The sequence below is a fragment of the Zalophus californianus genome, chromosome 3, assembly GCF_009762305.2.
Source record: "Zalophus californianus isolate mZalCal1 chromosome 3, mZalCal1.pri.v2, whole genome shotgun sequence".
Classification (NCBI taxonomy): Eukaryota; Metazoa; Chordata; class Mammalia; order Carnivora; family Otariidae; genus Zalophus; species Zalophus californianus.
The window spans coordinates 107,056,415-107,072,146 of record NC_045597.1 but is presented as its reverse complement, the minus strand read 5'-3'; the positions used below and the strand labels follow the sequence as shown (position 1 = coordinate 107,072,146).

Genomic DNA, 15,732 nt, shown 5'->3' with positions numbered 1-15,732 from the left:
AAAAAGTGTATGGTAATGAGGTTTAAGTATGGAAAAGGAAATGAAATTTGGCATCAAAATGTGGGTACCCATAAGGAGAGAGAAATCTGGTGTCTATGAAGATTCATTCATACCTGAAAAGAGTTAAACTATACTTTTTTTCAAAGCAATAGAATATTTTCATAATATTCTTTTGGTTGATGAGTACTTAAATAGACAAATCATGTAATAAAACACACAATCCAGACAAATTAGGGACACCTGGGTGGCTCAGTTGGTTAAGCGTCTGCCTTCGGCTCAGGTCATGATCCTGGGGTTTTGGAATCGAGTCCCACATCGGGCTCCCTGCTCAGCGGGAGGCCTACTTCTCCCTCTGCCTGCCACTCCCCCTGCTTGTGCTCTCTCTCTGTCTTTGTCAAATAAATAAATAAAATCTTTAAAAAAAAATCCAGACAAATTATATAATACTATATACACAATCCAGATGCAACAGGTCACCTATTAGGTGGGTATTACTAAACCAATATATATATAGGGGGAGTGTACACATATATATAAAATATATATTACATCTAGTACAGATAAAAAGTAATAGTTAATATTTGGTAAACTTTTATTCCATTTATCAATGTTCTAAATTTCTTCCCTATAGTCTATCATTTAATCCTCATGGTGATCTTATGAGGAAGAACTATTATTATTCTCTTCAACATGTGAGTAAACAAAGGCTCAAAGAGCCTAATTGGCCAGATTCACACAGCTAGTTATAGATGGACCCGAAATTTGAACCTGATTAATCTGTTTCTAGAGCTCATTTCCTTAAGGCTCTACATAGAGTGACTTAAAGAAAAAGTAGTCTATTAATCTAGAGACCTGAGCCCTTGTCCAACTGTATCACTATCATAATAGATTATGACAACACACATAATCTTATATGGTCTCAGTTTATCAGTAGAATGAAGGTCTTAGGCCACATGATCTTTAAGACCTGTTACACATTAAAATCTTCATTTAAATTATATTCTGTTGTAATATCTGAAGGAGATAAGAGTTATTCTTACCTTTATAAGGTAGCTATGAAGATAGCATTTATGTTGAAAGAACTATTAGTGAGCACAATATTTCTTTCATGCTTTCTTCCATCTAGTAAATTTATCATTCCTTCTTTTGTGCCTCCATAGTAAAGTAGTTTTATCATAATACTTTTTTTTTTCCATTTGTTTTACATCCGCCTCTATTGCATTCACTGAGAGATCTTTAAAGGTAAAAATCGTATCTGTTTACCTCTGTGTTCCCAGTTCTAAGGAGTATCTGGTATATGGCCTCAAAAAATTATTGTTTCAAAATACGGTTCTCAATCTACTTAAGAATGGCTCTGGGGCTTGTTAGAGTTGTTATACCAGCTGAGTTAATCAAGGTAGGTTCTTTGAATATGAGGCCTGAGAATCTACATCATTAGTGCTTTGTGGGTTCCTCTGTTCACAACATATGTGTTGTTCAATTACACATGCAATAAAGAAAAGTAATTCTGTAGACCAGAAAGAGCTAAAGCACAGTTTCCCAAAGTGTGTTTCCTGTGAACTACCCTAGGAAAATAAATGCTATCACCCAAGATTCTGTGATAAAGAAAGGGACACCATACCTCCCTCTGAGAGAAACACCGTGTCGTATTAAAGCCTATTAAAGGCTTTTACAATAATAATTAAAAAAAGATGATGCTTATTTTGTTAAAGAAAGCACTTCTCAAATATGTTTAATCTTGAAACCTATCTGGAAAAATGTGATCAGGGAAGAATTTGTGGAGAATGGAGAGGCAAAGTGAATTATGTCTATATGAAAAGATCTATGTAATTGAAGAGGAATGATCTCTTCCAGTGATTCATGGAAGCACAGAAGTGAAAATGTGGGACTGTAAATACTGCAAATAGAGCTGAAGTGACACATTTTTTAATGGTGGGGAGTAATTGGGAGAAGTATGTTTGTGCCTTTTTTAAGGAGAGCTTGTATGGCAAGGACAGGATTTCAAAACTCTTAGTGAGCTTTCTGGGAATGATGTAACAGATGTCAGACTCCATGAAATCTGTTCTTCCTGTTCTTGATATCTTGGCTCAAGATGGTGATAGGACCAGCCAAAAAAAAAAAGTTCAGATTATAGATAAAAATTTTAAATTGCTGTTATATGGATGTCAGACCATTTGGAATTCATAATTTACTTAATGACTCCAGAAACATTATTATTCACATCCAATAATTTGCAATATTTTATTGATAACATTTGATGGAGAAAACTTTTTTTTTTTTTACTTTTGGGATGTTTGAATTGCAAGTGCAAGTGCATGTATATAAATATGAATACTGCCTCTAATTAAGCCAAATTGGACATATACTTTGTAATGGTACAGAATGTTATTGAAATACTACTTTAAGTTTTTATTTGTTTATATTCACTTCTCAAAAACGTCTTGGTTGTATAGAAGCCCACATATATTTGGTTGTATCTGACCTGTGTGAGAGAAGCTGGCATATATATGATATCATCTATTAGGGAAAAATATTGCTATGTTAGTGTTCCCAAGACTTCCAGTCAGTAAGCCAAGGAGGAATGTTCTGATTTCAATGAGATAAACTATCTTTGCATTTTTACTTCTTTCTGATTCATTTTTTTCCTTTTTATCTATACTTCCATTATCTCTAGTATAGACAGCAAGGTGCACTTCCATAAATTTACTAGAAAAGAATAGATTGTGTTTTTCTAGATGTATTTTGTTGACATATGTTTGCTTTCAAAATAAAAATATAATAATTCAAGATTTAAATAACTTAAAATAATTCAAGATTTAAAGATACAGTACATTTAATCAATTTCTAAAAGGCTTGGTATCTCTTATTATCTGGTGATGTAAAATTTTTAAATTTGTTCAGAACTACCATAGATATACATAAGCACTGGACAGCAAGTCCAGTATTGCTCTATGCAAACTTGACTGTTGTATTTCCAGACTCAAATTTGTTTTTAAATTCTCACTCTCAGAGCTCTCTTTGAATCTTGCTTGCAATAGTCTACCTTTTGTTTAGTCCTTATCAGATACATATTCCTTACTTTAAGTGCTGTGCAAAATTAGAACTCTTAATGATATTTTCGGTAGTAAAGAACTTTTAAAAGTATCTTTATAATCTGCTATCCCCTGCCTTTATTGCGGAACCCCAGAAAATGATTGTCAGCACAAAAATGCACATATTTCTTACAATGATTATTATGTTAGCCCAGTATTTGATAAATGGTTTTCTTCAAATCTATTATTTCTTTCATACTGTGTGGTTAAAATGTCTAAACATAATTATCACTATCAGAATGTATGAGGAAAATTTTTCTTTAAGGAACATTTTGATTTTATTTTTTTTTAAAGATTTTATTTATTTATTTGAGAGAGAGAGAATGAGAGATAGAGAGCACGAGAGGGAAGAGGGTCAGAGGGAGAAGCAGACTCCCTGCTGAGCAGGGAGCCCGATGTGGGACTCGATCCAGGGACTCCAGGATCATGACCTGAGCCGAAGGCAGTCGCTTAACCAACTGAGCCACCCAGGCGCCCGGAACATTTTGATTTTAAACCAAATATGCCAGTTATAAACCATATAGAATAATTTTCATACCATATTATTTTAATTACACATCTTCCAAATACGAAGAACTAATTGGCAGTGATTTTATACTTACTAAAAAGAAAAGAATGGATCTGGGGAAACTAATTGGGTTAATAAGTTTCAGTTTTAGTGTTGGACTGTGAAAAGGACATTAACGATCCTCTAACTCAAATCTTGAATTATATAGAGAAAGAAACATAGTCAACAAGATAAAGTGACTTTTTCTACTATGAGAAAAAAATAAATGGTTTAATTAAATAGAAATATCTCAGTAATTTCTGTCACTTATACATTATTTATATTTTACCAGGGCACAATATTTATGTTTAACTCAGTTAGTTTTAGTACCAATATAACTTTCTTCCTTTTATTGTATTTTTTTAACTACTGTCTGAAACACCTTACTCTAGAACTTCTAATAACATAATTGAAATCAGTGCTGTCCAATAGAACTTTCTGTGGTGATGGAAGTGCTCTGTATCTATGCTGTTGGATATGGTAGCCACGTGACAAATGGTTATTGGGTACTTGAAATGTGGCTAGTATGACTGAGGAACAATCCAGTTCACTTAATTTTATATGATTTTAATTAATTTAAATGTTAAGAGTCACAATTGGCTAAAGGTTACCCCATTGAACAATGCAGATTCAGGCAAATATAATGTACTCCTCCATGAATCATTTTGAAATTTTCATCGGTAATAAACCCAAAAGAAAAAAATATATATATGTGGATAGTTTTATTCCTCCAACATTACAGATGCAGCTTGAAGGCTTACCTCTGTTAGTTTTAGGGATCTATAATTTGTGAACGCTTATAGAAATAATATATGTTCTATATATGGGTTTGTGTGCTAAAGGAAACATATTTAAAATTATATGGATATTTCAAAGTATGCTATATGTTTAATAAAAATCATAAGAAAACCTTGCATTTAAAATATGCTTCTTAGAAGTTACAATTCAGAGAGATACAATGAATTAATTTGGGGAATAGCTGAGTAAATAAGTGAAATATTGTGCGATGTTTCACTCCCTGAGTGTAAACGAAATGGCTATTGATTTTCTTTCCTAGGTATTTGTATTGGATTGACTGCTGTGAGTATCCTCACATTGGACGTGTTGGAATGGATGGAACCAATCAGAGTGTTGTCATAGAAACCAAGATTTCTAGACCCATGGCACTAACAATAGATTATGTCAACTATAGACTCTACTGGGCTGATGAAAATCACATTGAATTTAGCAACATGGATGGATCTCATAGACACAAAGGTTGGTCCAGCAGCACCAATGACTCAGTATTTTAACAGTGCATAAATTATTCATTTAGAAAATATGTACATTCTTAAAAAAAGAAAATATGTACACATATGTATTTGTCATATATAATTTCTCTCAAATACATTTTATAATTTAAGATTACACTATTATACTCCTTTATAACAATATTGGTAAATAAGAATTAGGCATATTTATTCAGAACTTCTGTAATCATGTATAAAAATCATTTTGACATTATTTTCTCTAATTGTATGTTTCTAAATAGTTTTTATAGTAATTGAACAATGTTTTTCTTAGTTACATCCTAACTGAATTGAAACAGAAGGTTACATGCTTATAAAAATAAGGTTATCATTGCACTGGTAGGACTTATTTTTATTTAAAAAAAATACCAAGTGGGGCGCCTGGGTGACTCAATCGTTAAGCATCTGCCTTCGGCTCAGGTCATGATCCCAGAGTCCTGGTATCGAGCCCCACATCAGGCTCCCTGTTTGGCGGGATGTCTGCTTCTCCCCCTCCCACTCCCTCTGCTTGTGTTCCCTCTCTCGCTGTGTCTCTTTCTGTCAAATAAATAAATAAAATCTTAAAAAAATACTAAGTAAAAGTACAGTTCTTTAAAGACAGTGACATAATATTGTTCAAAAATTATCAATTATACTGCACACACGACTAAATTTATTGTTATCTAATCAACAGTGGCCACCAAAGTTAACGTGGAAAACAGCTTTCAAATTACGGTAACATTCAGGAGATTATTTGAATATCAACAAATGTAAAATTCTACAGATACTTTAATTTTCTATTTTTTATAACTCTGAGTAGATTAAAAAACTCTAAATATAAGACAAATGAATGAAGCAATTGGATATGAGGGAAGTGACAGTAGAATTAGAGAGGAGGGAGAAGTCTGAGAGGAGAAGAGGTGAGGATGAGGGATTTCAAAAGAGCAATGGAGAAGGACATGCCCAAGGAGAGTGGGGTGCAGCTGTAGATGACAGGGGTATAACGGAAACCACAAATGATTCCAGTGAACACTCAATATATTTCAGATGTGTAAAGATAAGATTTTTCCTAGAATGAAGAAGATAAATGACTTTTTTTATTGATCCTTATTGACCTAATGTCACCTTGTTATTAGGTGTTTTTATCTTCAAATAGTAAAATAGCACAAGTTTCACAGAGGGGTCCCAAAGAAAGCCCACACAGTAGCCTGGTTCAGCTTCTCAGGCTGCCTTCTTCCCCAACAGTAAGCTCAGAACAAAACTCTGGGAGGAGGGAAACGGGGGGGGGAGGGTAAGAGAGGATTATTGGTAATCTCACTGTCATGTGAGGCCATGCAAAAGTGTGCCAGTGTGGAGTCCTGAGAAGGATGAAGCCATTGACTTAAAAAGTAAATAAATAAATAAAAATGAAGGAGATCAAAGTCACTGAAGTCACACCACGTAATGATTTTGCCTAAGTCCCCCTCAGCTGATATTTAAACAAATAGATCATTCTAACTAAAAATGCTGGCAGAAAGCTTTTAGAGCTGCTCGTTTCAGGGCAAGAACGTAGAGATACCACAAGTGCCGTTGGAGGAGTCACTTATTTGGGTGTTGGCAGTCCAGTTATAGAGATAAGGAAACTCATCAGGATGCAATTTGAGTGAAGAATTATTTAAAGATAACTTTAGGATTTGGGGCACCTGGGTGGCTCAGTTGGTTAAGCGACTGCCTTCGGCTCAGGTCATGATCCTGGAGTCCCAGGATCGAGTCCCGCATCGGGCTCCCTGCTCAGCAGGGATCTGCTTCTCCCTCTGACCCTGCCCCCTCTCACGCTCTCTTCCTCTCATTCTCATTCTCTCTCTCAAATAAATAAATAAAATCTTTAAAAAAATTTAAAAAAATAAAGATGACTCTAGGATTTTAATTACAGTGAAAGTAATGTTGACAAATCAAAATCACACTTAGCATTCAGCAGTTATGTCTTCTCCGAACAATCAATAATGAAATGTTCAGCAACATTCTTAGATGATATAATTGAAAGTTTTATTGTGGCAATCAGTATTTTCCCCATGTAACTATGAACCCGTCTATTTTTAGCATCTATATAAAGTGCTAGGTTGTTGTGAATGCATTACTTTCCACCAAAGACTTTCACTGTACAATAGAATTTAAACCATTTTTGGTTAGATAAGTGAATATTAAAAATATATTTTGCAGCATCAAATATTTGCCTATTTTCACTCGAGACTTTGTGTTTGAACACAAATTGTAGTTAAAAACGTTGTCTATTAGAAACTGTTGTTTCCATCCCCTATTCATTATTTAGAAATTATGTCAGATATGTGGGTGACTAATACTTTGGGAAAACTTAATACAAAATTAAATATGTATAAATGAAGTGTCTTGCACCAGTACTGGTGGTGACTTTGGGTAGAGGGACATATAGAGCAGAGAGAAATAGATTTATTAAAGTATTTGGCTGAAAGATAACCTAGGTATGATGTCACTAACATTTTAAAATTTGATTTTGAAAATACTTGGAGGCTCAAGGGGGAAGCAAAAGAAACTGAAAGAGCTGCTGCCATCAGAAGTATTTTTTCTCCTGAAGGCTTTCTCAGAAAGACTAATGAAAAATTCATTAAGTGTCTTATCAGGCATCTGCCAATATCTGAATGCAAGCCAACAATTACCTAATAGTTACTAATGAGCTATTAATTGTAGGCAGCCTAAATTATGTCAGTTCCACAGCCAATGAGAAGAGAGCCATTCATTTGCCGTGGGTTTTTTTTGTTGTTTTTTGTTGTTGTTGTTTTTGTTTAAGATTTTATTTATTTGCCAGAGAGAGTGAGCACAAGCCGGGGCAGCAGAGGCAGAGGGAGAAGCAGGTTCCCCGCTGAGCTGGGAGATTTGCCTTGTTTGTGAAGAGGAGTACCATTTTCTACTTCTCGTACTTTCCCCATAAAGACATAAAGAATGCTGTGGTCTCTTAGTTACATATGTGGAGGTGGAAAATGAGACTTTGACATTAATGATAAGTTTTGCATTAGTTTGGCCACTGATTTCTTTTTTTCTGTTAACCAGACTAGTGTTACTGTTCTTTTTTATTCTGCTTGTTGAAAGTAGAGTCAAAACTTAATCAAAAGAGGGCACCCGGGTGGCTCAGATGGTTAAGCATCTGCCTTCAGCTCAGGTCATGATCCCAGGGTCCTGGGATCGAGTCCCGCAATGGGCTCCTTGCTCAGCAGGGAGTCTGCTTCTCCCTCTCCCTCTGCCTCTCCCCCTGCTTGTTCTCTCTCTGTCTCTCTCGCAAATGAATAAATAAAATCTTTTAAAAAAAACTTATCAAAGTAGGCTATGCCATTCATGACAAAGTAATTGGAGAACATGAAAGGTATCTGAGAAGTTTCAGAATTATGGCTCTTTTTGATAAGCCAAACCTTAATAATGGGGAAAAATAAACCCTGACAGTTTTTTTTTTCCCTCCACACGTACTGGGATTTAACCATGCAGTAATTTCATAAATGAAGCATTGATTTATTGTTACTGATCCAGCCTAAGAACTTCTAAAAATTCAGAATTCTATGCCTGAAACAATAGGTCAGATTACCTCCAAGGTGCATGTGACTTACAGTTTGCTTAAGAATTTCCATCCATCTTTCTCTGCTACCTCCTCTACCCCAAACCACCTTCCTACCCAGTCTAAACACCACATTGTAAAATTAAATAAACAAATAAACAGTCAGTTTGCCAGCTTTGGAGCATCTACATGCAACCCTAGCCAGGTGAACCTCTTCTGAATGCTTGTGTATATCATTCTTCTGGTTTTTACTATAATAATTTTATAATAATATGATGTACTCTAATGATGCCATAGAATATGATACATGCTACTGGATGACTGAGTCAAACATTTATTTTAAATCAAATTTTCATTAGTTCATTTTTTTTAAGTTTCTCTGATTTCTTCCCTTTAGATCTGCCCATTCATTCATTCATGTATTCATTCAACAAACACTTACCGATGTCTCTTTCAATGCCATGCCTTATGCTAGGCTCTCAAGTTACAAAGATGACCAAGGTTGTGTTTTTAAAGGACTTAGAAGTTAACGGTAAAAAAAAAAACAAAAACAAAAACAAAAAAAACCCTGATATACAAGTAAAAACATAAATTAGATAGGGGTTAGAGGAATATACAAAATATTTTGAAAATGTAGGAAGGAGTAGAAAAGCCATTGCTGAAGTAAGGGAATCTTTGAGAAATCTGAGAGATTTAGTGCAAGTTCTCCATATGGGGAAATGTATAAAAGATTCTTCACAGAGAGGGAACAGCATGTGCAAAGATGTAATATAGTCTTGAAACAGCATGGGGTTTACACAATTTGGCTATGATTGGAAGTTGTATAAGAGGGAGATAATGTCACTAGATGAAAAAGGGCAAATATCGGCCAGATTGTGACAGGTCTTATATGCTAAGTAATTTTGAATTTATCCTTTAGGTTATAGGGAGCCACTGATGGTGTTTAGTTGACAGAGTGCTATCATTAGACTTGACAACAGCATGGAAAATGAAAGACCCTAGAAGGGAAACTACTTTAGAGGCTGTTAAAATATTTTAGGAGAAAATATTTGAAGTGATTAGAGCTGTGGGAATGGAGATAAAGTATTACATTCAAAAGTTATTGGGTAAGAAAAAAAGAAAAGAAAAGAAAAGAAAATAGGAGAGATGCATCTGTAGGCTTAAAATAACAGAAATATTGGTGGTCCAGTTGCAAATATTAAGTGAATGTTTTATACTATCATCCACTTAGCTGGGAAAAAATAACATCATTTTGATCACTTAATAGTTTCACATATATATGTACATTTTAAAAGGAGTTTAAAAAGTACCAAACTAAGCATAACATAGAGATTCTTCTTGAAAAGCTCTGTTTTGATGAGAGGTACATTAATTTTAACAAAAGGGTCAGCATAAGAGGAATTCTAAGGATATGATTATACAACCTCCATTGTATCTTCCCCTAAAAAGCATTTCAGAATACCTGATAATTTATCTAGAAGAAACAGGTTTTTCTAGTATTTTTTTTTTCATAATACTCTCCTTTTATCCCTGAATGATTTAACCTTGTGTTAAATCAGTTGGTCATGTACATATTTTATCCAGCATGCTGGAAAAATATATACTCATAACTGCTAATTTCTCTGAAGAGTAATCATTGGGTATGATTCCAAACTACAGTTTATCACTGAACTGTCTTTTAGTGTGTGGACAAATTGTTTAAAATTTCATGCAATTATGTTGACAATGGCTCTTCATTTGTTTCTATACTCCTAGACCTGAAGGTCCTCACATTGAAGTGTCAATACTCTAGTCTGCCTCAATTGTTTGTTTATTGCTCTGGAAATCCAGTTTGTGTCGTAAGGGGCAGTTCTCTGTTTGGATTTAAAAATCCAAATCATAACCCATGTGGTGATCATCTAATTAATGTTGGAAAAGGTATCCAGATCTCAGCATGCTGCTGGTGAAATAGCATATAAATATATATACGACGGGTTTTGTTCTGAAGGGGAAACACATTGAAAAAGACAAAGGGTGCATGTTGTGCTCATCTATTTTGAAGACTCAGGAGCTCTTGCATTTGGGTCTTTAGAATATTTAAATATACACTGAAACTCACCAAAAAAGGGAAGGAACCTAATAAACACCACCCTCTGATTTTACAATATTCTAGAGTGTTTCTTTCCTGGTAGGATATTTCATTTCAGTACTTTTGAAAAAAAAAAAATCCCTATCATTCACAGTCCATTACGAACAGTACTCTTCACAGGCTATTTTATGCCAACGGTGTTGATGTGCTGTTTACAATACAATAAAAGTTAATGGAAGGGAGCAAAATACAATTCAGTTACTATAGAAATGTTCCTGAAACAGTAAAATAAATTGAAATTAACTGTCATTTCTAAAAAGTCTTAGAATTTCGGTGTCAATCATGTCGTTCAGTTTTGTTCCTTTAATAGGACGTATTACATTAAATTGTGTATATGTTTAAATAGATTATTATTTTGCAAATGCCACATATGATCCATATACTTTTTTAATTGGGAAATTTTAAGTATTAGCCTAGCATGAGTTTTCAGCCACTTTCAACAATCTAATCCATCTTAAATTGGAGGCAGAGGGGTACTGGGGATCAGTAGATCTGGCTTTGGTCCAGGTTGTTCTCTAATTTAAGCAAGTTGCTTTGCCACAGTATGGTTCAATGTTTTTATCCAGAGAATGGGGCTTCTATTTAATCAGGGATTTTCTACCATTTCTTAGAGGAATTCAGCTGAGGTTGGAACTGGGACAGAAGACTGTTCTATCAATTCCCTCACCGACTCCTACTTATTCTTAGGACTACCTAGAACACGTTTTAAAATGCTTGAAACATATTACACTCTTCTCTGTTTTTATTCTAGAACCATATTTATAATTGTAGGAATGTGGGAAGACCAGATACTAAATTCATGTAAATGGCTCTGTTGATATCTGTCCCAAAGGCAAAGTACTTTTTTTTTTTAAGTCTCCACCTATCATTAGGACTCTCAAACACATTCCTAATGCATGTGTGTGTAGAATACCATAACTCCTATATTTAGTATTGGTCATCGGCTCTGAAAACACATTGCCAAATGTCTATGAAGGTTTGTATCACCAGCAGAAAAACTCAGAGTCTTTCAAAGCAACAGGACTATATGTTTACCAAGGGCACAGAGCAATGTTGCTTTGTTTAGAGACTGGAGAGCAGTGTCCTGGTCAAGAGCTAATACATATAGGCATAGTCTAGTTTTCAAAATAAATGTATGATGATTCACATTGTCTGCTTTATAAATTCTCACATTCATTAACATAAATACTCTTTTCAGCTGTTAAATATTGAAATGGCCATATTTGACCTCTACTACGAATAACTTTAAAAATATGTAGGTGAGACCAGGAAGTGGTTGAATTATATTAAATCACATATTCTTAATCTATATAGAGAGTACGTATCATTTGAAGTGACAAGGTGGAGAAAAAGAGGCAAAAAATACAGAAAAGGATGGACAAAGGATGCCTTTAGCCTCTTACAAATGGCTTTAAAGAAGAACTTTAAGTACAGCATTAATTTCTATATTTGCCATCATACATTACATTCGTTTCAAAAAGTTATACATTTAAGTGTCCCGGTATAAACTAATGCATTAAGGGGGGACATATAACTATTGCTTGGACATTTGCTCAGTGTCAGTATTTAAAAGACAGTCTCATATAATAGACTCTCGGGTAGTAGCAGCTCAAATCTGCTCTTCACTATGGCATATACTGAATAGAAGAAACTTATGTCTTATCCCATTTAAGGTTTCACCGATGGATGAACTTTTTGAAAGATTATGCTTGTATTGGAAAAAATAAATTTGAAATTCTATCATAGTATTTGGAAATGTTGTATATCCTTAGTGTTCTTGCCATTTCTTAATGCCTTTATTTACTTTGAACAGTGGACTTTGGATCCATTTGCCTGAAATTTTATTTATAATACTATTACCATTAAGCAGGTTTGCATTAAAGAGTAGGCAGGGAAAATGTTCATGGAAGCAAATATTAAGTGAAATATTTTGTATCTTTTTATAGATGGTTTTGAGGAAATACTTATAAAAAAAGGACCCTACAATCAATAACACTGAAGGGGATGCATAATTACTGACAAAGAATAAATGTCCTTGGCCTTAAGGTTCTATAAAGCACATTCTTTTTGATGGGGTGTTTGTAGCTACAGCTACTGTCTCAGCAGTCATTGTCTGAAAATTAGTATACTGGGGCCAATTTCCCACCCACTCTTCTCGGTCGCTCTTCACAAACTAAAAATCATTATCCACCCACTTACTGACCACTGCTTTGGATCTCCCACTTTTTTTGCACGTTAAACCATTTTCTTCCATCATCTAATTTTATCATGTGTTTATCAGCCTATATTCTTTCTGCAGCCTTCCTTTAATCTCACCTCATGTTTTCGATGCTATTTGTGTTTCTTTGTTTCATTTCTTCCTTTTTTTTTTTTTTTTTGGTTTTCATGCTCTGCTCCATTAATTTATGCCCCAACTTCTCTACATAGCTTGTTTTACCTTATTTTTCTAGAAGGATGTTAAGAAAAATGGTTAGTATCAGGGTGTCTCAGAAGAGAGGATTGCTGAGCATCTTGATCCTCTCTTCTGAAGACAGTGTTTTCGTCAAGCTCAAATGTTTGCACCTGCCTACGGAATGGGTGTCATTGATGGTTTTTGATTAGAGAAGAGATATGTGAGATTTAAAAAAATTGGAAATATTGACTGAATGGAGTTCTAGGTTATCCTACCTTTACTTCTTTGCCATGTTCTAAATGCTGGAATGTGGTCTTCTATGGATGCATCACCCAGGCTCTGCCATCTTCTGACTTCAGATTGAATTGTACCCATGGGGTCAACAGGAGATTGGATGGTGGATGGAGGAAGATGTTTGAATATTTATTTATTTCCTTTCCCTCAGGCCCAACCACAGTGGTTTGGCAGTGGCTGACCTCCTCCACTGAATGATCACTCTTCCTGTTGTGTGGTTCCTTCCCCTTACTATAGCTGTCACCAAGTTCTGATAACAGATGTAGGAGAAAACAATCTATCATCAGTCCATTGACCATGCCCACACCTCTGTAAATAATTCATTTATTAAAATCTTTTAAATTATCATTTAAAAATGTATTTTCTGTTTACTACAGGAAACCTGACTGACACAAAAGAGATTGGAAGAGATTAAAAACAATGAAAAAAGTTAGAATAATTTTGCAATATTTCAGGTGTAAGGGAATGTGAGCCTTTACTTAGGATAATGGCACCAAGAATAAGACAATGGGAGTCTTAAAATACATTTAAAAAGAAAAAGTTGACAAAATTTCATGTTTTATTTGATACCCTTGTCTACTTTAAATTTTTAGATTAAATTTCCAAACCTAATCAGTCATGCAGTGACAACCATTTGGGTATTTTCTTCCAAACAATACATAAATTCTTTATATTCAAAAAAAGAAAAAAATAGTAATGCTCAAGTTACTCTGTAATTTTGATTTACTTATAATAATAATTACTGAATTTGGTGGTTGTGTTCTATGAACTTTGTTTTACTTTAGAAAATATTGCTAAAGTTTTTATATTAATTTAAAAAAATAAATTGTAGGGATTGCTGCATATAAAGTAATATTTTAAAATCACATTTAATTCTTAAAGTAAATCTTGGAGGAGATATAAGGAAAAAAAGAGAGAGAGAAAGAGCGCACCTCTAGTGAAATTTCTATTTTAACCCACTGGGCAAAGTCATGGTGAATCTGCCATTATCCCAATAGTATATCCTACCCATAGCACCAATTACCACATTTTAACTCTACAAAAGATGGATACTGTGTAATTGGGGCATTTTGTTAAGTATGTAAACTGGATTAGTTGAAATACAAAATTAGAATGATATTATCCAGGAATATACTTGTTTAGCATGATGAGTGCTATCAAAAAAAATCAATAATCAAGAGTATTGTAATAGAATAACTCTGTGAGGCAATGGTTAAGCCAAAAGCATATTCTGGATTGCCACCTTTTCTATTTGTTGTAATTAATAGGAATGTTAATAAGATATCATCTGACTTGACTAAAAAAAGAAACCTTCACAAAGAGTATTTCTTTGATGTATTTTTTTGCCAAATACCAAGTTCTTTATTCTGACAGATATAGCCTATAAGATAAAAATTAAGAGCCTAGTACTTGAGTGAAATGCTGGAAATAGTAAAATAAATAATGCTGTTATCCAGAATAGAGACTTAACTGCAGAAAGCAGCTTTAAAATATATAATGAATACCTGTTACAGCTCATGCAATAGTTCTCTTTTTTTCTGTCTTATTTTATGTTTACTGAATACCTGTAAATGAAGTGTGCCTTAAGTTTATTTTTCATATTTTCTTTTAACTAAGCAAGTGCAGTCTTATATATGATAATCAGTTATACTATTTTTTCTCTTAAAAAGGATAGCCATTATTATTTGGAGAAAACATTGACTGCTTTTTCCATAAATACAGCCACATCTCAGTGACCTTGTTAAATGTTTTTCTCATGCCATCACATTCCATATTAATGTTTATGTGACTTATTTATTATTATGTACTTATGAATTATATATGAATATACATATATAACTATATGTATAATAGATATATTACAAATGTACACATATGTAATAGATAAATGCATGTATACATATAAATGTACATATTTACAAAGTAAAAATAAGAAAATAAATAAGGAGACAGCCAAAAATAAGCAATTTTATTTTTCTCATTCTGATTCAGGAATGTTTCTTATACCAAAATATATGATGATTTGGCTCAGAACATCTCATTTAGCTTCAATGTGGGCTGAATTCTTCATCTGGTGATGGAAAAGCAAACATGGCATTCATTTATTTATACTTACCATTTAGCAGTTAATATGTGGCTTTTTTTTCACAGAAGCTTAAGCAAATAGTCAAATAATTTGTTGGAGAGGTTTAAGTCCTCAAGAAGAAATAAGGTATCCTGCCGAGTTGTGAGCTGAACTCCTAGAAAGGCAATATAAAAAGATTTTGTTTGATTGTGTGTTTGTTTTGCTTTCTTTTGTTTGGCTTGATTTTCATTGGCATTGTTTGTGGTATTAAGTGAACTTTTCACCATCTCTTAGAGAATAGATTGTTGGAGCTACTATAGTGTTAGGTATGTGGGACTGGATATCCCCTTGTTAACATAAGTTGGTGTTTTTACTTTGCTTTCTCTA

The 15,732-nt window shown here is 33.9% G+C and overlaps 1 protein-coding gene across 1 annotated transcript in view; it reads left to right on the top strand.

Annotated features, from left to right (window-relative positions):
• Nucleotides 1–15,732, top strand: part of LRP1B (LDL receptor related protein 1B) — a 1,883,216-nt gene that overhangs the window by 1,637,671 nt on the left and 229,813 nt on the right. Inside the window, 1 exon segment of the mRNA XM_035726875.1 lies at nucleotides 4,697–4,896. Coding sequence (XP_035582768.1) covers nucleotides 4,697–4,896 — 200 coding nt within the window.